A 27,376-nucleotide genomic window follows, 5' to 3' on the forward strand; every position below is an offset into this window, starting at 1 on the left:
GCAAACTCTGCCCTCCTCTCCCTCTCTCCCCCTCTCTCCATTCACACTCTCTCTTTCACTTTCTTTCTTGGCCAAGAGGTTCAATGTGCCATCTCCCGAAAGCAATTGAGGAGCGCCGCAGCAATACTGCCCATCACTAGCCGTTAGGGAAAGCGTCCAGAAGATATAACAGTATTCTATCTTCCTGCAGGGCACCAGAGTTTTATTAACATTTAGGTTAAAAGTCTGGTCACTTCGAAGGTGGCTGGAAACTCAAATCAAATTGACCAAAGGGGATTCAATTACAAAAGAAAGGACAGAAAAAAAAAAAAGACCATGGCTCTTTTGAATCTCACCTTTTGAAAGTTTGAATGGCTTTATGTTAAGTAAATTTTTCCTTACAAAAAAGTACTGTAGCAGGCATGGTAATTATAGCATATGGTAATATCGTCTACTGAAAGATTACCTAATTTTTAATTAGCCATTCCATTGTTTGTTAATTTAATAAAAAGAAAAGAAAAAAGATTTAGGCAGCATTTTTGGGCAACTTATGCTCACATTCGAGCATATGATGCAAAAAAGTGTTGTCTAGATTGGCAGTTCACTAAATTTGAAGACAGGACCAAGGTGGTTTTTGATTTATCACCAAAACAATAGCCTATCCGATTTATTAATGTACAATTCTGCTTACAAAAAAGTGATTTAATATAGTTTTGATAAAGTGGATAGTTACTATTTTCGTGTAAAATAGTATGAATATTAATTTTTTTTTGTTATTGTAGCACTTTAGAGCATCATAGGTGCGTTCAGACGTTAATATCGAACATTTGATGACCAAAAATGCTATTTATGTAGGCAGTTCACTAGATTTTGAATACAAAGGAATTTGTACATTGAATGATTACCATTTTCGTGTACCATAATACTATGGTACCTTAAAGAATATTTTTGCTACTTTTTTGTTAGTAGCCTAGCCTATATCAGCAATTTTGAGCATCATATGCTTTAAGACGATTAAATCGAACATCAGATGGCCAAACACGCTATTTTGTGTAGGCAGCTCACTAGATTTCGAGATAAAGGCATTATTTAGTGCTTTCCGATTTATCAGCAGATTCATAACTCGTTTTTTGTTGGAATGTGATGGGAAATACTTGAGTATTTTGCTATTTATTCTGCGCAACATCGACGTTTACCACGAATCAACCGGATTTTAAAAGCCGTGGGCGTTTGGGAAACTGGATGTTTGAAAATCGTTTCCCCACATCAATAGATTAAACGTCCCCAAAGGTTTCAGATCCATATCTGACACCACATCTCTTAAATATTGAATGGCTTCTGTACTATTAAAAATTTATGTTTTCAATTTAAGTTTTCAAAGCGGAGTCGGAGTGTCCGCGCGGAGGAAGGACGAGAGGAGGTCCAGTCAGACTCTACCTGCCGATCAAGCGCGCGCGTTCTCCTCAGGTGCGCGAGGGGGTCAGACTCTAACGGACCGATGATGTTCGCTCTGTCCAAATTGTAAGGAAAGACACATTTCTGCGCCAGTTTGGTGGGTTATATTACACGTGTGACGCCAGAGACGAGTGAGACCCAGATTTTGGAGGCATTTGAAGACTTATCTCAAACTCCCGAGGAGCTGCAATGGCATCGATCGGGGAGTTTGATCCGTTAAACAGCAGCGTACCTGCCACCAAAATAGAAATCAGCGTCTCGTGCAGGTAAGGTTATTGTTAATGTTCACAATTCAATGATTAGGCTAAGTCTTAAAAGCATCGTGTCTTTTATCTTCTGGCTTTCTTCCCAATATATTTTTGTTAATTGGGAAAAATATAAACTATTGAGTTATGTAGTCATTTAGAAGGTGCCTTTAAACGAAGCGTCTTAATTCAAATACAGTCGATTAACGAGTCAACAAAAAAATAACAATTGGAAAAATGTTGGGCAGTCTGTGCATCTATGAGACGAGCATCACTCTTGCTTGGGGCGAAGTGGAGTTGCGTAGGCTATAAATACCATGGAACACGAATATGGTCAGAAGAACCATGGTATTTGGGGCACCAACAACCACATCCTTACAAAACAGTACTGTGGCAGTACAGTGAGTGATGGTATTAGATGGTAATATCGTGGTACATACATGTCCAAAAACACGGCAGTACCATGTTCAGAAGAAAGAAAGAAAAAAATAGTACTTTTTGGTACTTTTTGCATAACAAATCTGTGGGATAAGTCTTCATAATATTCAGAATAGTGGTCAGTAAAACAATTTTTTTTCCAGGTCATTAACTTTTACATTTGGTCCATCTATCATTTTTGGCTACATTGTTTTTTTGACAGCATCACAGTATCATGGTATTATTACCACAGTACTTTTTTTGTAAGGGTTCTGGGGGAATCTCATATCTTCTGTGATGTTGTCTATTAGCATTCATGACTTGCAGTTTGTGTCTCAAAATCTAATGAGTTCCCTGCCTAGACAGCATTTTTTGGGCATCGTAGGTGCGTTCGACCATTTTCTTGTTCGTACGTGATGTCTGGAAGGAGTTAGATATTATTATGTTGATCTTTCAGTCTTATTTTATTTTTAATGTCTATTTTTAATGTCTATTTGTGCTTCACATACATGACCTATACTTTTGACATAAAAATGAAGTCTTTAAGAAATGGTTATGTTTAGCTGCATGTTTTGAGTATTTTGCATTACTCAACATGCATGTATGATTGGTTGCTTTTTATAAATAATAACTTAATCAAACACAGTTCAATCTGTGAAGGTCAACATTTTTTTTAATGCCTGGCTGACCTCTTCCCTCACTGTGTCCCTCTGGACCGTTTTCTCCTTGTTGGACACACACCACTGGCAACAAACAACAGCACAGACTCTTTCCTGAATAATGAATGTGTTGACTGCTGATGCTGTCTGTGTGTTTGCATAAAGCCTTCACTTCAGACACTGCTTGCCCAGATATCCTAGGGAGGTCTCTTTATACATGAGACACATCTGTGGCCGCCAGGCTTTGCCCGCTGAGCCTTCAGCAGTAATTTGGCTGAGGTGGAAGACGGGGACAAGAAAATGGAGCAAGTGATACCTCATGGTACATATTTCATTGCAGCCTGCTGGGATATGAATGCAACAGATCAGGATTCATGAAAAATGAAATACAGCAACGAAATATGCGCCACTTCTAGGTGCCCAGTGAGGCAGCGCCTCGTGGCATGACATCTCTATGGTAAAAAAAAAAAAGAAAAAAAGTGTAGCAGGACAGGGTACAAATGGCTATGAGTTTGTGGACTTAATACATTACATGGCTGAAAGTATAAAAGTGTCATGTTCAGATTCTAAGTGAAGTCTTAAAAGGGATAGTTCACCAAAATGTTTAAATTCTGTCAGAATGTACTCCGCTTCATGTTGTTCCAAACCTGCATGACTTACTTTCTTCTGCAAAATGTGATTTATTTATTTTTTCATCCAAACATTGAAAGTCAGTAGTGTCCAGTGTTGTTTTAGACCCCACTTGCCTTCATTTTATGGACATTGAAAGTAAGTGAAACAGTTGAATTTCATTTCATGAATAGTTGAAAATCATACTGGTTTGGAATAAAATGAGGGTGAGTAAATGATGAGAGTATCATTTTGGGTAAAATAATACATTTTTACAACCTAGGCTCTCCTACATTTTTTAAATTTCCTTTGTGCAATAACATACCCATACATAATATTCACTGCAGTTTTCAGATGGAATAAACACTACAGGCAGTAACCAAAACAACAACTTTTATTATGATTACAGGGTGGACTACCAATTAAAATACTTTTTGCGATGACCTCAAAACACTTGAGAAAGAGAGGGCCCACTCATAAAAATTTCGGAGTGTCCATTTACACTAAAGGCCTATTTATACTTCTGCGTCGAACTGCTGTCGTAGATACGTCGTAGGCTGTGTGTAGCGCGCGTACCCTTCGGCGTACCCTGACGTGCACCTCTCCAAACATGTAACAACGCGTCAATTCTACGCGGACGCAAGCGCTGTGATTGGTCTGCCAGAACCCCTCCCTCGGGGTTTCACATGCTCCCTAGGTGCGCGTCAACGCGGACAACAACGCAGAAGTATAAATTAAAACCAACACGTTGCCTACGGCGTATAGGCTCCGGCGTAGGTCCGACGCAGAAGTATAATGAGGCCTTAAGTGCAAATAGCCCACCTTGTTGGCAGAGGCTATTTACACTAACTTCGCCCACTGGTTGGGCCAGACAAAATTATGGAAGACACTGGATTGTCAACAGTAGCAATAGTGTAGGGGTGAGGTGCATGGCAGTTTTTACGCAAATTGACGAGTTTGAATCCGCCTTTTGCTTTTTTTTTGCTTTTCGCTCTACTCCTTTTCCCAACACATCCGCACATAACATGCAGGAAAAAATACTTGGCTAAATCATGCAATTTACTATTTCGTTCCCTCGATTTGCTAAATTGTGCGGACGATTTACTAATTCGTTCCCTTGATTTGCTAAATCATGCAATTTACTATTTCGTTCCCTCGATTTGCTAAATTGCGCGGACGATTTACTATTTCGTTCCTTCGATTTATAAATTGTGCGGATAATTTACTACTTCGTTCCCTTGATTTGCTATATATCGTGCGCACGATTTATAAATCGAGGGAACAAATTAGTAAATCGTCCGCACAATTTAGCAAATCGAGGGAACAAAATAGTAAATAGTGCGCACGATTTACTTTTTTTCGTGCATGTTTTGTGCGGGGCTCCGTATATCAGATCGGAAAGGCATTTATTTTCAATAAAAATGAAGAAAATATTCGAAAAGTGGAAATAAAGTGTCTAACGTGTGTTTAATAATAAAGTGTTTATCTGTTAGGGTGTAGGTGTAGCGAGGGCTGTATAGTCCCAAAAAGGCGGCATCAATTTAATAATTGTGATAAATAAAATCATTTACACTCTGTTATTATTGCATACCGTTATGTACAACAAAATTGAAGTGCAAATAGTATCTGCCACTATTTATAAATACAGCATCTAACTACTATTTACACTTAGCCTATTGCAAAGAAAATACTGCTGTGTTTTCACCATGTGAATAGAATCACTATTTGTATTTCGTGTAAATAGCATTTATCTTTAAGAAAATATGCTATTTTCACTAGTTTCTATTTACAAAAATGTAGTCCACCCTGTGAATTGTAGCATCACTCAACCCGTTGTTTTTGGTGTCCACACACATTGTCCATGTTTAATTAATGTTATGCATACTAACTGTGCTTCTATCTTGGAATTACCATGGAAAGCAACCAGCAATTAGATTTTTGATGGCTTTGAGTAGTTAGTTACCCATATGCGAAACTCCAAAGGGAAACTTTAATCTTTTATGAAGTCGCATACGAGCATTCAAAACGGATACCACTCTGCACAGCAACAAGTTAGTGAAAGAGTGTCTTTCTGTCACTGCATAATGCTGGCAAATTGTGGAAGCTGTTCACAAGGGAAGCCAATTCATCAAGGTTGTTTGTCACTGTCAACACAGATTGCACCAGATGCCGTTGTGTCACTCGATAAGGGAAAGTCTGGATGGAAACCAGAGGGAATGTGTTGAAGACTCTCAGACCCGGAGATCTTAAAGGATCTGTTGCGTTTGTCAGGGAAAGCTTGTAAATTCCTTGTAAATTTGTAAGCTTGTAAATCTTTGGGATCATATTTCGAGAAGCAAAGGAAACCATTTTCTCTGTATATTTAATTGAACGTATGACTCAAACCTGGCAGCATCAGAAAGGAAAATGCTGTACTGTACTGTCAGTCTGCTTTCCTTTGAGTGAAGTTTTCATGATGTCTTGTTTAAAACGAAGCGAGCAGGATACAGATATAGGTCTACCGGGCTCTTTTTGCGTGTGTCAAACTTTGAATTATGTATCAGCTGATCGTCATAACCTGATTTGGAGGTTGCTGAATTTCTTTGTGATTGTATTACATCCAGTAATAAAGTTCATGTGTTCAACTAATGTGTCGAGACTGTCGACTAAAATGCCTAACCCTAAAGAAAGTATGTTATTCCGGTTTTATTCTGATCAAGGTCATCACCTAAAACCCAATAACCCAAGCCACACGGTATGTCAAGGGATCCCCCTCAGTATGGCACACGTGAAAGCGCTCCCTGTTGAGATGCCAGAGCTTCAGGACCCGTTTATTCGGGCTTAAAACGTCACAGCTGGCGTCACACCAGATGTCAGGCAATACCTCCTGTTGCTCAGAGCCGCATCCTGCAGACTAGAGATGGAATCGATTCTCTGCTCGGTCGGATGGATTAATGTGCTCTCTGCTGTACTTCCCTAGCCTTTTCTTCTATTCCTCTATCTATTAATTCCACAAACACAATTCTCCTTTGAGAGAATATCTATGGGTTCCTGTTACTGGTCATCCATCATGCCTGTCTTAAAACAGTCTGGTCTTTAAATGTAAATGCACCGTCAGAGACCAATAACAGACTGATGGATGGAAACTCAAACCTTAAATAGATGTTGTTGCCATCAGAGCAGTTATGAAACATTACTTTAAATCAATATGCCTAGTCCTTGTTGAAATATATTTTAGTTTACAGAGATAAGGTCAATGTAAAATGCTTTTCACAACCCATTTAACTACTGTAGTGTTCTGCATTTTGAATTAAAACAAGATACACAATGTGAAAAATGTAGGATGAGACTTGATTTTATCATGTGAGAATTGATAAGATTGTGAAATCTGGCTGTTATGTACTAGAATGAAGTCAAGTGGTTAAAGTAAGAAATTCATGAATTTATCTGTAAAGCAAAGTCATTTTAGAGGAAGAGCATGTTATTTCATATTGGTAAAAGATTATGAAGACAAACATATTTTTCTTTATAATAACATGCCCAATGAATCATGCATGACCAGGAACATGCATTAAAAAAGCAAGGGTAAGATATTGCTGACAAAAAAATAATTTATCATTTGTTATGTATGTTGATGATAATGCATTTTCTCTAAAATGTCTTAAAAGTGTGTCATTTATTTATTCATTAACCATCATTATCATGTCAATTAAAAATGTGGTTAAACACTCAATACGTTTTCCACTCAATGAACACAAGGAAACTGTATTCTTAAAAAGAATAATAAAGTAAATAGGGGTCAATTTTGATTTTAATGTTGACTCATTTTGATGTTCAAGACCTTCATTATTGATGTTCGGCAGGAGAAAATTCAAGCCTGCTCTGACCTGAGCATCAATGAGTCTCTTTGTTCATATAGGACAAACATAGAAGCTGCTTTTGTTTCTGTGCAACCATCTGTTCAATAAAACAGTACAAAAATGATCATCTAGATTGGTTTTCTTGGCTTTTTATTGCCAGCAATTATTTTGTTGTCTGTTTTGTGCTTTAGCATCTCTGTTTTTCTGTTTCTCCAGGAGTTTGCTGGATGTCGACACATTCTCAAGGTCAGCACCAGGTGAGTCTTGATCTTAGGCCTTGTTTATGAAGATGCGTTTTGGTCGATCTGATGATTACAAGCAGACGAGGGAGACACATTCCTGTTTACACCTGGTGTTTTAATCCATCTCTTTTGTCCACTTTCAACCACTTCTGTCCTGATTTCTTCAAAGGGAGGGTCTATGGGTGGGTAAATGGATGGGCTTTTTCATATCTTTCGATCTAATGGATGAAATAAGCTCAAGCAATTTACATTTGAATGTGAAAGAAGATGACGGAAAAACATAAGAAGAGCAGCAGCTTTCGTTTCTGCTCTGACAGCCACAAGACCACGTCGAACGATGTGAGTGAGTGTTAGAAATCAGGAATCGTGAGAGAACATTGTGCTTGGTACGTTTTTTATCTTTGGCCGTGTTTAAATCCCGTCTGGCTAGCCCGCTTCCCATAATGTTTACATCTGTAAATGCTCATGTAGTCGAATGCGTTCGAAAAACCTTTATGAAAGCAATCTGGTTGAATGCGTTTTCGACTTCTTTTGGAAGTGGTCAAATGTGGACAAGCTCAAAACATTTTAGACCCCGTTTACACCTGTATTTAGCGTCGTCCACTTGTAATCCGATCTACCAAAACGTTTCTTGATACCAGGTGTAAACTGGCCCTTAGTGATTGTTCCTTGTCATGTCCAAAGCACATGTTATTTCTGCATTAGATATTATGGACAGAATGCAGTTTTTTCTGTATGCATGGAATACCTGGTATAACCTATTACTTTTGCCAAAACATTGATGCATACAACAAAAAACACTATAGGTTACTGTGTTTCACAATGCAATACGCTTCCATTTCCAGTGTGATGAACTGAAACTACTAGTGTGTCTGAAATCGCATACTGTCTGAGTAGGTGCTGCATTTGAATTTACTTGCCGCTAAAAAAGTATGCTCTATTTAGTATGAATATGGATAGTATGAATTAAATTTGGGCGTACTACTTCTGCCATGTTGTTACTGTCACGTGACCTACAGCGTCAGTTGCGTCGCTTCACTGCCATTCGTAAATCCTCTCTCGTGGCCTCATGGGATAGTAAAGTGTCCATGGCTGCATTCGAAAACTTAGACTATGACTTTGTAGGCAGCGTTTGCGCACAAAGGTACCTGCTTAAAGGGGTCATATAATGGTACATGCACTTTTACAAGTTGATTGCACTGAAATGTCTGTTGGCAGTGCCTGTACACAACCATCCTATCATGATTAAAATCCATCCAGTGGTTTTGTTTTAATCTCCTTATATGTTTGACCATCTATGAAATCAAGCCGTTCGATATTGTGACGTCATAAGATCGTACGCCCCTCCCGCGATTGTGATTGACAGCCGTGCTTCAACACAAGACCCGCCCTGAGCAAGCTGTGACAGCCGTCGTCATAGTAGTCCGCCATTGTTGATATGCTGGAGTAGAATGGCGTCTACACGATTGTGGTGTTCTGTTCTTAGATGTAATAAGGAACACAGCAGTCATTTGGATGTTCCTAAATCTGAGCCGTTATAGATGCAGTGGCTGAGTTTTGTTTTTGAAGCGATATGCCCAAAGGATTGACGCGGGGATTCCCTCACGGGGATTCCCGTCCATGCTTTCATGTTTACGCGAATCATTTCACACCAGACAGCTTTACAAACGAGAAAAAACGGATCGGTACCAACGTGTTACTGCTGAACCTCCAGAAGATGTGAGTGTAATGTTTTATTAACCTTTATATTAGTATTTATATTAATCTTTGCGAAATTTGCAAACCTTGCTGCAGGCTTCACTGCATCTAAGGTTTACTCTCAGGGTACATTACAGCATGTTTTCTATGTACGACGTTCTCAATATAATTCATAATCCCACGTTTATAATGAACAACGCGTGGTTATTGTGTTACAAACGGTGTCCGCACAGAACAGAGGGGCGGGGTGAGCAAAGCTCATTATCATTTAAAGACACATGCACTGAAACGGCGTGCTGAAAACAGAGCTGTTTTTGACCAGGTAAAATTAGTGTTTTCTTACAATACTAATGAGAATTTTTAATTAAAGTATATTACAAACTTTTAATTTAGACCCTAAAGAATCATATTAGCTTGTACAAAAATGGCATTATATGACCCCTTTAACTGATTTCGGACAGACTTCTGATGCAGCTTAACAGTTTAATGATCTACAGCAAAATAGTGCGAGCTTTGGCGATAACTAAGCAAATATTTAATTACTAAAATAGTAATTTCTCGCTAGAAATTACATCTGAAAACATTTCAGACGCCATCTTTATTTTTCTAGCTCAACTGTCACTGAATGGAACGCACAGGATTGTGGGATATCAAAGGCAGTGAAGGATACATCTATCCTGCCCTAAAAAATCAATCAAATTAAGGTATCTTAGGAGACAGGAAGTGAAGCTAACATGACTCAAAGCATTTTTAAGTTTTCGGACGCAGCCCATGAATGCGCACTCCAGAATTACGGCAGAACTAGTAGGTCATCCGGGTACTTTTTGCCTACTTTTTTCGAATACTGTGTATTTCAGACATACTACTCTTTTGGCATACTGTTTTTTCGCATATTATATAGTAGTGAAGTATTCGATTTCAGATGCTGTTTAGAGTGGCCTTTTATTTTGGCCAGCCTAAGGCACACCTGTGCAGTAATCATCCTGTCTAATCAGCATCTTGATATACCACACCTGTTAGGTGGATGGATTATCTTGGCAAAGGAGAAGTGCTCACTAACACAGATTTAGACAGATTTGTGAACAATATTTGAGAGAAATAGGCCTTTTGTGCACATAGAAAAGTGCAGCTCATGAAAAATGGGGGCAAAAACAAAAGTGTTGCGTTTATAATTTTGTTCATTGTATATATAAAATCCCTTCCATGACTGATTATTAAATTGGAACTTTACACAAAATTGGATTTAATTATGGTTTTTATTATGGTTTTATTACTGCGATATAGGCTAATGTGTTCGTACTATTTTTTTGAAATAATAGACAGAACACATTGTTTACTGCCCAGTATTTAGGAAGCTATTTTATTTAAAATTCGGCTCAAAAGTCTGCATGCAAAAAGCTTTAATATAGCTAGCATTTAAAATTCTGCATTTACATATTCATTTAGACCTTCTTGATTGACTAATGAGCATATAATAATTCTGACTGAGTTGTATTTACTATTCTTAAGGGTAATAAAATGGTCGTCCTGCATGATAATATAAACGTGGCCGTATTTTAATATTGCATTATTCAGAGGTTTTTTTTCTCTCAGAGGGTCAACCACTGAGCAGAAACACGAAGCATTTTCTCTTCCCAACTGATGTCAATTGCGTAGCTGTGAATGCTATTCACATGAATTATTTTTCTCTTGCCTTGAAAACAAGTGTGAAGGTTTCGGATGAGTTATTCATGGCTATTTGGTATGTGAGGCCATTGCTGAAAGGGTTTTACCCCTAGGACATATCTTTTTTTGCCCCCTCTACTTTTTCAAGACGTATCAAAGGTACTACTTTGGAAGGAAAGTTGAAAAATGAAGAAAAAAACTCTTATTTCAACTTGCCTTTTTAAACCTGCCTTAGTCAGAGAAGCCCAAATTATAACATTTATTAATCCTTCACCCTAATGCTCACAGCAATCAAACGCTTGACTGACATCTGAGTTGCCATAATTTGCACTGAGATTTATTCTAAATCAGTTCCTCGGTTGATCTGGCAAAGGTCATACCTGAATAGGTGTCTCTATTCTTCCTGAAATGATTTTTGTGCTCTGATGATTGTTCCATGTAATTTATGTGAAATCGCCGCCCCAGTGTTGTTACTGCAGATTTTTCGAGGAGTTGAAAATAATGAATGTGGTCAGTCTAATCTTGTTCAGTGCAACAGAGAGATGCATTCATAATGCCTTGTTTCGAGTAACATTTGCATCATGTAAAACAAGAAATGTTATTTTGGGCTTATTTCAGAGTGATTAAATTCCAGGGCTATTCTCAGCAAAAAAAAAAAAAAGTGTGTTGGACATTGGTGGAATGAGTGTTAACTGACATAATTAATAGGATAGTGAACTTGCTTACATTATTTGACCTAATTAAGTCATGCAAAATAGATAGACAGTCATTTCTGAAGTTATATGTGTATGGTTATCATCCATCCATCCATCCATCCATCCATCCATCCATCCATCCATCCATCCATCCATCCATCCATCCATCCATCCATCCATCCATCCATCCATCCATCCATCCATCCATCCATCCATCCATCCATCCATCCATCCATCCATCCATCCATCCATCCACAAACAAGTAAATCCTCTGAGAATGAGGTCTGTCAGCAGATTATAGAGCAAGGGACGAGTCCTTTTTTTGTGGCATTTTAGTATTCCTCAAGATCTTGCTGGACTGAATGGTGTCTCGTCAAGTCATTTCTGACATCTACTCAAATGACCACCCATAGAGCTGCAGTCTGTTTGTTGGTCAGGGTATTTCCTGTTTGGACTCCTCTTGAATGAGTCAGTGAAGTTATTGATGAATTAGATTCTCACACCTGCTCCTGCACACTTCCACTTGGGCCTGGATTTGGGACTGATACTCCATACTGGTCACATCCCATGAAGTAGGCACTTCTCCAAGCCATTTTCTAATTAGATGGTAGGATGAAGCTCTCAGTGAAGCACCTCCATTAGCTTCACTTAAGGAAACAGACTGTGCACAGGTTGCAAGTGTTTTTATCTATTTATTGATTGTTTCTTTCTGTGTTTGACCATTATTTTTCCATTTTCTCTTCACAGTGGTTGTGTTGTATGTTCAAGGAATTGGTACTAAAGAGTGGAGAGAGGTTAGTATGCTTTTTACACATGAACAGAACATCGTGCTCAGCATGCTGTGTTTTAGCCTCTTGAAAAACTGTATTATCAATTAACATGGTCCATTGGCCACGACTACACAAGCTGCAATCAGGACACAATTTGCAGTTTTATTGATGTGATTCATTGTTGCACTTTTGTATCCACCATGTTTTTTTTCCAATTCGGTTTATTATCAGATTGTTGTGTCTATCAGTCTATATTCTCCTCCATCCTCCTCTTATCTGCGCTTGTGTGGATGCTCTGTTTTTCTTTTCTTTTTATGATGTGCATTCTATTATTTGCCTTCCAGATAAATCTCATGAGTAACATTCAATATTACTAGGCCTATCTACTAAATTGGATTTTACATTTATAAAGAAAGGACACATTAAAGTGATCAAATGTGACAGTAAAGACAAAGATTTCTATTTAAAATAAATAGTTTTATTTTGAACTTTCTATTAATCAAAGAATTTTAAAAAAACAGTATTATGGTTTCCACAAACATATTAAGCAGCACAACTGTTTTCTACATAATAATAAGAATGCTTCATTAGCAGCAAATCAGCATATTATAATTATTTCTGAAGGAATATGTGACACTGAAGACTGTCATGATGCGGATTTTGCATCACAGGAAAAATTGCATTTTAAAATATTTCACAATAATAAAATAATTCACAATATTGCAGTTTTTTAAAATCAAATAAATGCAGCCTTGGTCAGCATAAAAAAACATTGAAAAATATGAATGATAATCTAATTCTGGTAGAAATTTTTGCACTTATAAGCAAATATAAGCACTTAAGTCTGCTAAAAAAGAAAAAAAGAAATTCATTGTATTTTTTTACCTCTTTGAATTTACCAAAGAAGAAAATTCAACTCGATGGAAATAATAAAGTTTGAAAACTCATACAATGGAGTAGAAATGACAGAAATTATTATGCCTTGCTAAATAGACAGTTGCAAAGAAGTTGTTATAAAATAATGATAAAAAAAATGACAGCACAATTCTTGTTCTGTACAGTTCAATGTGATTTTTAGATTGCTTCTCAGTGTTTTAAAATCATCCTAAGACGACCCTTTTGGCAGAATTGTAAAAGCAACTACTAATTGTTCAAAGAATCGCCAGTCTAAAAAAAACAGTAGTTTGCCATTGAAAACTCGAGGAATGCAGCGAGCGCTCTGGACTTCTCTAGAGATATCTCGTTCTCCAGATGGCATCATGAAATATTCACTGTACTTTTAAATAGCTAGCGTGTATCTGGACCAGTGGCTTTCTCCGCATGCATATCAACACTCAAGTTCCCACTCACATTACAAGTAGCCGACCTCCAAAAGCAAGCATAGCAACTGCATTATAAACAGCCTGCTCCCCTAAACAGATAATGCAGCGACCAGCGGTCACTGAACCTTTAGTCAAGGACCGTTCAGTCGGAACTTCTCCAGGAGCAGATAATGGAAAGCGTGGATACTAAGTTGATAGGTGGGATTATGTGTCTGGGGTGTTGAGAACATGATCTTGGGTCTGAATCTGAGTTAGGAATCAATAGTTCATTACTCTGTGCCGTCGGTGAGCTCCGCCGAGGACTCCTGCCCAATGGGAATCACTGTCTGATTGCTTCAGGGATGTGTACGTTGGCAGGAAGCTGTACGAGCTCACACTGAGCTGCTATTCCTGCCCCACATTCATGCAGAGCTCAGGCTGCTGTTGAGTCTGCGGAGAGAAGGGAAGTCTGAGGGCTGATTTTGCTTCTGATCATGAAAATATGATCATAGCAACTGTTATTATATATTATGCTTTGGCACATCAGTGATTCCTTCTGTGCAGATTTTACATGCAGATGAGTGAATAATATCAACTTCATTTACGGTTTTCTGTTCTATCTGTTTCAGTGGAGGAATAGTGGTGTTTATAAATGGCAAAATATATATTATTCTTTAATATAAATACGATTTTTTTTCAAAATAATATATTCTTAAAATGTACCTGTTAGCCATTCTGTTTTTTTTAATCATCCTAAAATAAGTACTCTTTAAACATTAACTTTTTTTTCCCTAATAATATAACAAAATGACACAATTCAGGGTTTTAAACTGCATTCATATTGGCATTTTGGCAACACGGTTAGAAATATTGCACAGAAATAAAATAAAAAATAAAAATAAACATGAGAATATTTAGTTTGATCTTCTGACAAGATTAAGCATGTTCTTTCACTAATATTTAGGGTGGTAAAAAATGACTTCAAGGCCTGTTGTACCTAATTTGTAGAGAATGACCTTTATGTAACATGTTTGTACTTGGGAAGGTGAAATTATGTTGCTTTTTTTTATTTTATAGATAGATAGACAATACTTTGCAATATTACAGTAGTTTGATTCTAAAGATGTTGTTTCATTATCTTGCCATGAAAATATTTTAACTAATGATGCATCTTTTATTCTTGTTTAGTCTGGCCGAACAGAAGTGATTGACAACACTCTCAACCCAGACTTTGTAAGGAAGTTTGTCTTGGATTACTTCTTTGAAGAAAAGCAGAACCTTCGGTTTGACGTGTAAGTGGATGACGGAACTTTTCTGCCCTTAGTTTCGGGAAAAAAATATACTTAGAAATGATCTTCCAGTTCATTTTCAATCTTTTGCTTATTTGACACAGATACAATGTGGATTCAAGAAGCTCAAACATCTCAAAACATGTAAGCAAACTTTAATGTCTCACATGCCGTTTCCTGCATTCTAATGAATAGACAAGATCCACGATGCAATGCCTGCTAGTTTTACTCTGTTGATTTGATCTCTTCCCTGCTACGATGGATATGGATAACAGAAGGTACAAGCTGTAAATGAGTATAATTTATCCATTGCTTGTTTTCCGTCATGTCAGAAATAGTTACAAAGGGAATGTGATTTGTTTTTCAGTTCTCATTCTTTGAAAAAGAAAAAGTGTTGTCATGTTCAAAGCCCAGACCCTCTGTGTCCTTTAAAACTGCATGAGAAACAGTCTGTCGTAGTTCTCAAAGTCTCGTCCTGTTTTTGTTTTGTTTTTTTTGCTCGCTTTTTTGTATGCATTTCCATGTCATTGATTCACCCCTTCCATTGCTTAGAGTTTCATCAGCCAGGCCTCACCTGTCTTTATACTCAGTGACATACAGTATCCAAGGTGAGTCCTCATACCATCTTTCTGAGATTTTCCAGACAGGACTATCACTGCTGATTTGTGACTGTGGAGCAGGGAACCCACATAACTGTGATGTACCTTCATTGTTTTGTCTCTCACAGTCCTTCCTCGGCCAGACTTTCTGCACTCTAGGAGAGATTATTGGGTCCACTGGGTCAAGACTCGAGCGGGTGCTTTCGTAAGTCTTTGATTATTTTTCACCCTTGATACGACGTTGAAGAAGAAATAGTACCATGGAAACAGTACTGAAAAAATTCTCCAAATCCTATTGGGTCTCTATTCAGGCCACAGATTTAACCACATGGAAGACATAAGTTCATCTAGCCCACATGGTCCAGCTGAGCTCATTTATATAGCAAGTGCTCTCAGCACGATTATAAGAGAAAAGGCTTGATAAATTGATCTTTTTCGAGCAGCTCGTGGATCAAAATCCTTTTACGGTCTCCAGCTCTTTGACGGCACTTCGAAAATCGATGCTTTTAACTGCGGTCAAGGTGCTTGTTTGGGGTCTCTCAAAAGCAAACTTTCAATATCAATCCAGAGCAGTTCTGTGTACGAATAGATCCCGAAGCTTTGGCGGGGGGTTAAAAAGGGAAGCTAATTAAGCTACGACTTGAGGAAGGATGGCACTCTGTATCTAGAGACTGTGGCATTTTAATGCTAAGATACAGGCTGCCACTGTCCAGCATATATGGGTCACATCAATGATCTATTTCAGCAGCACAAAATAGGATGTCTGGATGATGCCTTCAAAGGGATTTGCGCTTGCATTTGGCCTTACGGAAGAACCACATGAATTTTTACAGAATCATATATGATTTCGTGAATTACATTCAATTTTCAGAAAATCCTCAAATGCAGTCATTTTAGCATCATTTATATACTTAGTATTTAAATATAGTTTAAATTAGGTTTTATTTTTTCATTTTTTATGTTAATTTTCTAACTGTCAAAATAATATAGATTTTTTTTAAATTATGGTACACACATTAAAATCTGTCTATTTAACATTTACCTTTTTGTAAGAATATAACAATCACATAATTCAAGGTTTTAAACTTATTCATACATCCAGAATTTGATGAAATCATAGTTATTTTTGCATTATTTATAAACTATTATAATATTGATTAATATTTTAAATTGGATTTTATTTTTAGATTTGCAGTTTTTATTTTTATTTAATTTTGATTTTTTTTTTATAATTCTATTATTTCAGTTTTAGTTTCAGTAATTTTAGTACTTCAACTTATAGTTTATACTCAAAGTTTAGGTTTTTCATGTAATATAAATTAAATTAGCTTTATTTCAATTTACCTAAAAAAACTGTTATAACAGTTTTAATTTTAGTTAACAACAATAATGGATGACATGAAGCAAAAACACGTGATTAGTGCGTTCACATGTGAAATTCACATGCCTTTCCTTAATAATCGGAATATAAGCTTTTTTAAGCCACTTTAACAAGCAAAATAAAAAATATTGAAGATATGGCTAGACTGTGTGACTAAATCCCTGAATGACATGAAAAATAGTTTGTAAGTCCTCTCTAACAGCTGATTTTCTTCCTCGAAGCACGGCTCTGTATCACAGCATGGTAGACAGCGAGATTTTTGCAAATGCGTCTGATGGTGACACGGCATGGGGCAAAAAACACTAAATGGACCATCTCCTTTTGGCCTTTGTGTCACGCTTTCTGCTGTGCTGTGCAAGCGGCGAGCAGCGGATTAGGAAAAAGGTTGGCGGCAATAGGCATATTTTAGTAGGTCAGCCTGTCTCTCTAAAGAGCTAGTGGGCAGATACTGTAACACACTGGGGTGGAAGTGTGGAGGAAGAGGTACTACTCTATTACCTGCTGGTTTCTATGGCAACCCACCAAGACTAGTGGCTTTTCAATTACATAGCACTGCATTTGGGCAAATACATCTAATTCCCTCTGTTTTCGCAAGATAAGGCCAAGGGAGCCCTAAGGATAAGAGATGCCACGGGATGCTCAGAGATGGGGATTTGAGGTTCCGCCACACTTTCGGGGCCCTTCGGGCTTGATTTTTCTCCGGCCTCATTTCCACATGTGAGCGTGGTGGATTTGTGGAGAAAATGTGCGTGGATAGAAGAGAGCCATATATTGTCAGGCTGAGCAAAATATTTATAGACAACCTGGTTTTGGTCCAGGAATATTTGAGATGAGAGAATGTAAAATGGTGTACAATAACAGGACTGGGTGTCAATATTTCGGCTCAGGGTTTTAAATTGTCGCAGAATGCAATCTATTTGCTATGTATGAGTATTGAAAATATTTCAAATAAGCTCCAAAAATGTGTCTCGCCACGCAGGTAGGAAGAATTACCCCATCAGAAGGTGGGTAATTTGTCATTGGTCACTGCTGAAAAACAAATTACCAAATGTTACGCCCATGTGTTTTTATACACACTCGATCAATCTATTTCATACTCAAACTGAGGTTCTAATTAGCTAAAAAGAAAGCATGACATTTTCTGTGAAAATACCCTCAGTGTCGGAGACATTCATCATAGTAGCAGCGCTGTCACAGGCTTACACTGAGATGTATAAGTGTGTCCAGATAAACTGCCAAACACACCACAGTCAGTGTACTGATGATGGCTATCACAGACATCAGTAGCTGAAATGGATTTTTGCGCGGAAAACAATTATATTTTTGGTACTCTACACACTTTGACACCTTGAGACATCTGTTCTGTAGTGAAAATATCGATTTTCAAAAATCAAAAGTTGTATCTGTTAATATAAGTTAAGTTAAAAGTTCAGTAATGCTGTATAAAATATATTGCTCATAGTTCATGTTAACTAATGCATGAACTAATGTTAACAAATGACCTCATTGTAAAGTGCTACCAATAATTTCACCCGTGGGAACATTAATCTTTATTGAAAGTGGGTCATATATGTAGTCGAAATGTAACATAAATTTCGACTTGACCGAGGAAAGACGGAAAGTAAATTTAGGGCGCATTTGTATGGAAGACAACAACTCCCACAATGCACCACATTGCACAGCTCCGCAAGCCACTCCCACTAATCCAGAACACCACCTATGAGGTATCCACCTATCAGAGAAATCACTCTTCCGTCTACAAGGCTAGCTACCACCAGAGCTTGAAATTCATTTCACACAAAATTTCTAGTCAGTTGGCGAACTCATTAGTGAATTACTCGTTTATTAGTGAATTAATCCTCGTTTATATTTCTTTCGAAATGGTGAGTTATTGCATGGTACCAGGATGTTCAGTCCGCGTGTGTGCGCGTCCACGACAGGCAGGTCTTCTGCCTCCAGATAATAAAATCGGAATCAGATAAAGCCACGAACATCTGATTCGAGCATTAGACTTTCGAAATCCTCTTCTTCCATATCATATTGAGTACCTTCCACCAGTGTCGTAACTTCACATCTGGCTCCACAGCGCCTGTTAGCTTAGCTTCCAAACAAGATGGCGGATATTGCTTTTAGTTTCTGCAAGTGAAGTCCCACCCACTGATCTGTAATAGGTCTGTAGAATGAGTGGGTCCCACCCCCTGGAAAAAGGAGGAACGAGTGTTTGTAGTCTCAACCCATCTACAAATATATGGGACTTCCTGCTTAGAATGATGCAAAATGACGATTTTTACATCATTATAAGCAGGAACTGCAACACTGAAATCGGTATTTCTCCCGTCTCAGGGGAAAATGAGGGAATAATGCACGACCATTCAAAAATATGACTGGGTTTCTAACGATACAAAGCTTAATGCAAATGGGTGAAGTGTCCCTTTAAAATGTACAATTTTGTCTTGAATCATTCACCCTAACGTTGCTTTAGAACTGTATGACTATTTTTTTTGGTGGAACACAAAATTTGATATTCTAAGAATAGCCCATGTAATTTGTGCACTACTGTATATTCAAAGCCACACAAAGTCGTCACTACCCAAAAATATTCCTCTCTACTTTTGCTCAAATCTTATTTGCATATTCAAACTTGGTGCACCAAGATCAATTTCCTCATATTTTTTAGCAGCTTAAAGGGATTGTTCATCCAAACATGAACATTCTGTAATGTACTCAACCCCATGTCAGTCTTTTTTTTTTTTTTTTTTGAAGTACAATGAAAAGTACAGTTCAAAATATTTTCTGCAGAAGAAAGAAATGCATAACAGAATTTGCATTTCTGGTTGAAATCCTCATATAAGTTAAAAAAGTCCAAAATCACATGAATATCTCTGTTTACATTGTATTCTGGTGATGCTATTTTAGTGGGTGAGGTTAAGCGTATCTCAAGATCTTTTTATCTGTGCACACAGCTGTTGCGTTTGACCTTCAAAGGAATCTCTGGCTTATTAGGAGGGCTCAGTCAGGGAACCATGGGCTTAGAACTTAAGCACAGTCCCCGACTCCTGCGCCAGATGTGTGTGCGCCGAATCCTTAAGCCAGAGACCTGCAAGCACAGTGTGGCCTTTAAAATTTATTATGCATAATCGAGTTAGCGGTCACATGATCACCGTCCTTATCTGGATACGGCACTTCAGATACAGAATATATTTGCATTTCGCTACAATACTTCCTTTCCGACAAGCATTTATCTGCTGCCTAATCGCTCTGATATGCACTTCTACAATCTGTGTTTTGAGTGCTGTTTGGAGCAGGGCATTTTTGACAGCTATTAACCTGCCCTGACCGAACAGTATCTCTCCTACAGTGAGATCAGTTAATGCATGCTCACTAAATCCCCACCATCATTGCCTAATTGGCCGGCTTACTCATTCTCTACAGTCTGTTCCCACGGCTGAACCTGCAGCGTACTTCAGCAACACAACGTGCTCATCTCTCGAACTGTATTTTTAGAAGCTTGAGTATTTTAAAATTCATGTAATTCACCTTTATGAGGCACCATTATATTGATGATACCATTTTATGTACATGAACAACAAAGCTTAGCTGCATGATTTTGTCACATTTACATGCCCGTTGAAGAGCTGTATGACAAATTAAAGTAATAAAGCCCCAAGAGGCTGTGCACTGTACTGTTTTTTTTTTTTTTTTTTGAGGGCCATTTTTATTCATGACACGAAGCGACAACAGCAATATGATAAAATACACTGATGTTCAGTAAATAATTAACGGTATATGCTCTATGAACAAACCAATAAGTATTATAAGTTGTGCTGGACTGTTAGTGCCATAAATGAGAGTTTAGATTGTTGAGCTTGTTATCGAGAGGTGTTTTATTACTTTTCTAAGTAACTTATATTTACTGTTGAATGATAAAATAGAGAAAAATCCAATACTCCAGTTGCATCTATCTAGAGACCAGAATATCGTAATCTTGCTCTTTTGACTTGGACCACATAGCAAACATTTAGCAACAAAGAAACCGTTCCAAACACTGTGGGAGCGAGTTCAAGCCATTGTGGTGGCGAATTTAACATGGGTACGCACAGTCAAATTTTACGTAGAAAATTAAAAAATCTAATTTATGATACCACTAGTTTGTGTTGTCAACATGTTGAGAAGATGTTGTTTTCTGCGCTGTGGAAGCAAATCCACTTTACATGCATTTCCAAAGGATAAGGAGTCACGCCATTGTTATTGTTCATAGCACTGTGTGCACAAGTGCTGAGAAAACATCTGGAGCTGAAATTCAGAATATGGGAGTTTGATTTCTGACACACGCTGTAAGCAGTAGACCAATCACAACAGACTATGTCATCTGACCAATTAGATTAGACCAATCACAACAGACTGGGCCATCTGACTAATCAGAGTAAACCAATGACAACCGACTGGGCCATCTGACCAATCAGAGCAGAGCTCTTGGAAAGCTCTCGGAAAATTCTTGATCGCTCCATTGACACTGTGAGAAAAGAGGTGATGCTGCAAATGTATAATGAGAAGATTAACGTTTTTTTTTACGTTTTTTTAAAAAAATTTTTACCTTGGATGCTTGTAAACCTATTTGTAGGACACCTCCAAAACGTAATTAGGAACTTTTAATATAATACTTCTATACATATTTAATAGTAATAATAAACAATATTATACATATTTAATAATTTATAACCATATAAATAATAATTATTGAAAAGGAGTAAGGGGATGCTTAGGTAGCTAGCTTGAAGCCAATGGGGCTGTCGGTAAGAACAGGTCCAGTCTAGTCACTCAGGTGTCAAGGTCTTTATTTTACATCCAAGCAGGTATTGTATGTGTGTGTGTGTGTGTGTGTGTGTGGTTTATGGTCAATTATGCACACGCAGGAAAAAACAAAGAAAGGAGAAAAACTCAGCCATGTGCAACAGAAGGAAGATGTTGTGGGCACAGGTGCCGTTAATAAAGCCTGATAGAGTCCTAATTGGCTTGAGATCATGTTGGTGGAGCTCGAGGTTAATAGGGAAATTAACAAGCTAAGAGGGGTGTGGCACATGCTTTGCACCTTGCAGGTTAGGGACACAAAAACAATTTTATTAATTAATATAATACATTTTGTTATATAAAATATATTAAAATATTTTTTTCACCACAAGTAAAACAGTTCATTAACCTATCTGTAGACTATTTATTGTTGCCAAACAATGTCACTTGGTATATTGATGTAAAATGTGAATACAATTGATATGTGGGTACAGTTTCACATTTGTCAGCTATTACTAATTTGAATAACAAGTTTGAACTGGAATGATATTTTTGTGCTTTTTAAGATGCGTTTGTGACATAGATACAGCAGTGTTGGATGCCTGTGTCCTGTAAGAGGGACTCGGTTCTAATGGCGTCCGGATTTATCCTGTCTGCCGAGGACTCTGATTAAACATGCAGGGAGGATGTTTTTGGCACTGACACAGTAAAATGGGGGGTGGTGGGGAGTTTGAAGCTCTCCGATAAAATCTTGAGATGCTATTGTTCTGTCTGTCAGATATGCTGTGTTAGAGAGGTGACAGCCCAGCTGGAAAAGAGTGTATTCTTTGCCTGTGACCATGAATAGTTTCATTCCACAATGTGGTTTAAATGAAAGCAAGGTATTTGAGTGCAATAAAGACATTTCTTCGTGAAATGTTAAATGTCATTCATTAAATGTTATTAATTTATTCCCTCATTCATTTCCCTCCCGTCAATCATTTTTATTTTATTTTTATCTCTCATTCTTTTCCTCTCTGTAGGCTCCAGTATACTTACACTAGTGGCACTTCCTGTTCTCTTGTGTTTGGTAGCAGTGATGAAGCCCTGTTTCGCAGCAGAAGTTGGGATTGAAAACCTACCTCGGCTCACCTTTTATAAGTTGTTTCCATAGCAGCAGGAAATTGAATGCAGAGTTAGTGACACTGACAGCTGTCTTGAGTTATACATTGGTTGGTACTGAGTAATGAGAGAGTCTACGGTTATGATGAGCCACGTGTGACCTTGAGCATGATGATTTGATGCCTGGAGCAAGACGTGAACTCTTCAGACAAGCTGAACCCTCTCCTACTTGGTCTTTGTACTTGTGCAGCAAAAAATCCTCTAGTGGTGTCCTTGGACTCCCAAACTCCCCTAAGTAGCTTGTGTTTTTTCAGTCCGGTATTGTTTATTCTCTACTTTGGATGTTGCATTTGTGATCTTGGGTCATTTTATGAAACTGTTCCATTTCTAAACTACTTTCGAAATGTATTTTCTATTTGTTGTGATAATTATTTTCCAAAAGTAACATGGTTGATTGTAATAGTGTTTTACAGTCCTCTGCCACTGATGTACTTTTATACTTTTTAGCTTCTTTTACTTTTATCTGGTGGAGAGGAGACAGTGATGAAGCCAATCAGTATATGGGGATGATTAGGAGGCCATGATGGACAGAGGCCACTGGGCAAATTTGGCCAGGATGCCGGGGTTACACCCCTACTCTTTCGAAAGACATCCTGGGATTTTTTGTGACCACAGAGAGTCAGGACCTCAGTTTAACGTCTCATCCGAAGGACGGTGCTCTTTGACAGTCTAGTGTCCACGTCACTATACTGGGGCGTTAGGACCCACAGAGAGCACAGGGTGAGCGCCCCCTGCTGGCCTCACTAACACCTCTTCCAACAGCAATCTAGTTTTCCCAGGAGTCTCCCATCCATGTACTAACCAGGCTCAGTCCTGCTTAGCTTCAGTGGGCAACCAGTCTTGGGCTACAGGGTGATATGGCTGCTGGCAATATTACTTGCACATTAATTAGTGAAACAAAAGGCACCCTTTTTTTAGAGTTGCACTCTTGGTGTTCTTTTTTTTTATTTCTTCACAATGCACTGTTCAATTTTCAAGAAAGTAATATATAGCAATGTATTTTTAAAAAACTATTATATAATTGCATTCATTACAGCTCAGCCAACTGGAGATAACTTGATAAAACACTTCCCACTGCAAGAGTCATTTTCAGCCTCCATGCCACCTCTAGCCTTCTCCATGGCAGATCCGCCTCACTGAGTCTTACCTGCATGTCTGGATCTGACATGTGTCTCAGGAGGGGGGAGATGAGAGGCGTGGTGGGACGCTTGCCTGTCTAAGATGTCCTTCAGTCGAAATTTCTATTTGGCATCATTGAGCTTTAACTGGATTTCTTCCCTGCAGGTGGTCAGGAGGTCAATGTGTGCGTACCATTGTGAGTTTGTGCAAGGGAATAGATAGAGGGTAAAAGGCTGTATTAAAGTATCAGACTAACCTGCCACTAACTGTTGCGGTGGTATTTGTTCCCATGGGAATCCCATTTTAGCCAATTAAATGCAAAGATGACATGAGACCACAGAATGGGCTTTTTTAAATTGATGAAAGAGTCTCTGTGGCCATGGAGACAGATCTTTGGAGCTGGATTCAATCATCTCTTTTTATAATTTTATGACAAATATACTGTAGACTACCCAGACTAAAGTATATGCTATTGGATTGTTTTTGTGCATCATCTCCACTTAGAGTCAGCATGAAATCAAAATTGACCCTATTGAACGATTCATCGCTGCGTGCTATTCTAAAGAAAAAAATGTCTTTCATCAAAGTGTGATATAATAACTTTCTCTACCTCTGAAATGACTTTCCTCTTCAGTCAACATCACCAAACCCATTTATTTTTCATTGCTTAGTTTTCACAAACCAGTCAATTTATAGATTAAATCTCTATTTTTTTCAATAAATATCCTCTTTCACTTTGTCAGTTTAAATTAATTAGTTTTCGAACTTCATGTGTTAAGATCCAAAATCAATGTGCGTACAGTGTCTGTCTTTGTGTTTATAATGTTCCATCACTTTCCCTCACAGAATCTCTCTCCTTTCCCTTAGTCTTTCAGTCCTCACCCTCAGCCTTTAATCTTTTTTTTCTAGCTAACCCTCATCACCTTTTCCCCCTCATTCCCTACACTTTCCCTCTTTTCAGGTGAATCATGTTCTTTTCAGAGGTTCGATGTGGGCTATTCAGCGCCTGAAGTGGCCCACCATTACCGCCAGTGCAATCGAATTGTTCTGCAGAAAGCTCTTAGCAGCAAAAAACGCTCCAGCAACTCTGTGAAAAGCACACAAAAATGGAGTCGTCTTATTTGTCCTGATTTTGAGTGGGCTCACAGAGTGCTTATAACTCTGCCAGTCTTCACGAGGGTTTTACTTGAACTCTTGTCTTTAAACCGTTAGCCCACATTTTATTGAAAGTTTAAAAGCATTTATCTATCTTTTCTCAGGGGCATTCCAGGGAAGAAATGCGGGAACATTATCTTCACAGCTGAGGAACTCAGCAATTGCCGGGTCAGTACAAAACTAACACACATGCGCACACACACACATTGTCTACTGTCTTTCATCAAGCTGAATGCCTAAAGCATTGTATTTAAATATCAGAGGTGAAGTGCCTTTTTTTTGCTAATGTTAGGTACTGAGAGACAGAAAAAGCAAAATAATATCTAGATTTTCAAGTTAATCCATTGTGGATGTCTATGTAGTCACTCATGAAGGAGCAGGTGAATCTCATGAAACCTGTCTGCAATGCATCATCTTTCTTTACGTGGCATATTTAATCTCAAAATCTAAAGACAACAAAAATAAAATAAAAATAAAAAAGAATAACATTTTGTTTAATGGAAAGAAAGCTTGCAGTACCATTAAGATTTGTTTTGCATTACAAAATATTAATGGTAATTAGCAGATTTCCTTCCCCAATGCACATTACTGCAATGCAAAATCTAAACTAAACTAAACAAAAAAAAATAAAAAAAAAAATATAGATAATATTTTTTGTCATATATTAAAGTATTCATACATAATGGGAGAACTGTTGCACTTTAATTTACTTATATATATATATATATTTTTTTTTTTTAACTATTAAATTAAACTATTAACAGAAAGGAAGCTCATAGGACCGTTAAGATTTGTTTTGGATTACATTATTTTTTTATAGTAATTAGCAGATTTCCTTCCCTTATTCACATTACTGCTAAGAAAAAATAAATAAAATGTAAATATATATATATGAAGAGTTCAGATGCAAAAGCCTCTAAATGCCATTTTAAATTTTCTTATAGAATGATAATTTTTATCAAGCTTGTATATTTAAGTTCAGTAATTTCACTTAAATGATAATTAATAGGTAATCTTCATTGCCATTTAAGTGAAATTATTGAATTGAATATACGAGCTTGATAAAAATGATCATTCTATAAGAAAATTTCAGATGGCATTTAGAGGCTTTTGCATCTGAACTCTTCATATACACTAGTATATATGTATATATATATATATATATATATATATATTGTTTTTTTTTTTGCACATTTCTTTCCCAAATTCACATTAGTACTATGCAAAATAAATAAATAAAATAAAATAAAATTTTACTGTATGTTAATTTTAAATAAAAATACAGTAAATATATGTTTTTACAGAAATTAGAATGATCATATATATACAGTTTACACTGTTTGGGGTCAGATTTCTGCAAGGATGCATTAAATTACATTAAATACATTTATAAGTTTACAAAAGATTTCTATTTCAAATATTTGCTGTTCCTTTGAACTTTCTATTCATTGAAGAATCCTAAAAAAATATATATATTACGCTTTCCACAAACAAATATTAAGCAGCACAACTGTTTTCAGCATTGATAATAATAAGAAATGTTTCTTGAGCAGCAAATCAGCATATAAAAATGATTTCTGAAGGATCATGTGACACTGAAGACTGGAGAAATTATACTGAAAATTCAGCTTTGCATCTCAGGAATAAATAACATTTTAACTAATGTAGTTTTTAAAAGTAGTTACTAAAAAACAACAACTTTTGAACGGTAGTATATCTTTATTTTCTTTATAAAAAATTTTTTTAAAAGAAAGAAGATATCAGGGTGAAATGTGACCTGGACACGTTTAATCCTCCACCCTTGAAGATTTACAACGATCAATGCAAGACCGCAAAATCATGCCAAGTGCAGCATTTGGCTCACTATTTTGTCCCATCCATGTTAATACCCTGTCCATCTCTTTTCAGTCATTCCACTCACAATTTGGCTGTTAGTGCCTTGGGCCAGTCCATAAAACCACATAAATCTCATTTCAGATGGCACAAATTATGTATATATATACAATTTCGTCCCTCTGTGTCCTTGTAATAGTATGTAACTACAGGGAGTGTTTGGCAGAAAGCCGTGACAGTTCACCTCAAATACAGCTTCTTCCTCCCCAAGAGGGACGGACCGTTTTAAAAGGCAGATGAGCTGTCTGTCCAGTAGTTCCTCGAGTTCTCCCTAGACACACACTCACTCTCTCTCTCTCTCTCTCTCTCTCTCTCTCTCTCTCTCTATCAAGATCCAATTAAATCTGTTGCATGTGTGACTTCCCTCCTGGTCTTGAGGGTCTCCCCAGAGATCTGGTATTCTGAAGAGAACAGCAC

General features: G+C 37.4%; 1 protein-coding gene across 1 annotated transcript in view; it reads left to right on the forward strand.

The window, feature by feature from the left end:
• The first annotated feature begins 1,101 nt into the window (after positions 1 to 1,101).
• The window catches only part of cpne9 (copine family member IX), a 39,954-nt gene continuing 13,679 nt past the window's right edge, over positions 1,102 to 27,376 (forward strand). Inside the window, exons 1-7 of the mRNA XM_082146308.1 lie at positions 1,102 to 1,700; positions 7,420 to 7,460; positions 12,251 to 12,297; positions 14,763 to 14,866; positions 14,968 to 15,007; positions 15,591 to 15,667; positions 25,171 to 25,234. Of these exons, the coding sequence (XP_082002434.1) occupies positions 1,624 to 1,700; positions 7,420 to 7,460; positions 12,251 to 12,297; positions 14,763 to 14,866; positions 14,968 to 15,007; positions 15,591 to 15,667; positions 25,171 to 25,234 (450 nt within the window). The 5' untranslated portion in view covers positions 1,102 to 1,623. The remainder of the gene's footprint in view (positions 1,701 to 7,419; positions 7,461 to 12,250; positions 12,298 to 14,762; positions 14,867 to 14,967; positions 15,008 to 15,590; positions 15,668 to 25,170; positions 25,235 to 27,376) is intronic.

Source organism: Leuciscus leuciscus (assembly GCF_965113295.1).
Source record: "Leuciscus leuciscus genome assembly, chromosome: 18".
Classification (NCBI taxonomy): domain Eukaryota; kingdom Metazoa; phylum Chordata; class Actinopteri; order Cypriniformes; family Leuciscidae; genus Leuciscus; species Leuciscus leuciscus.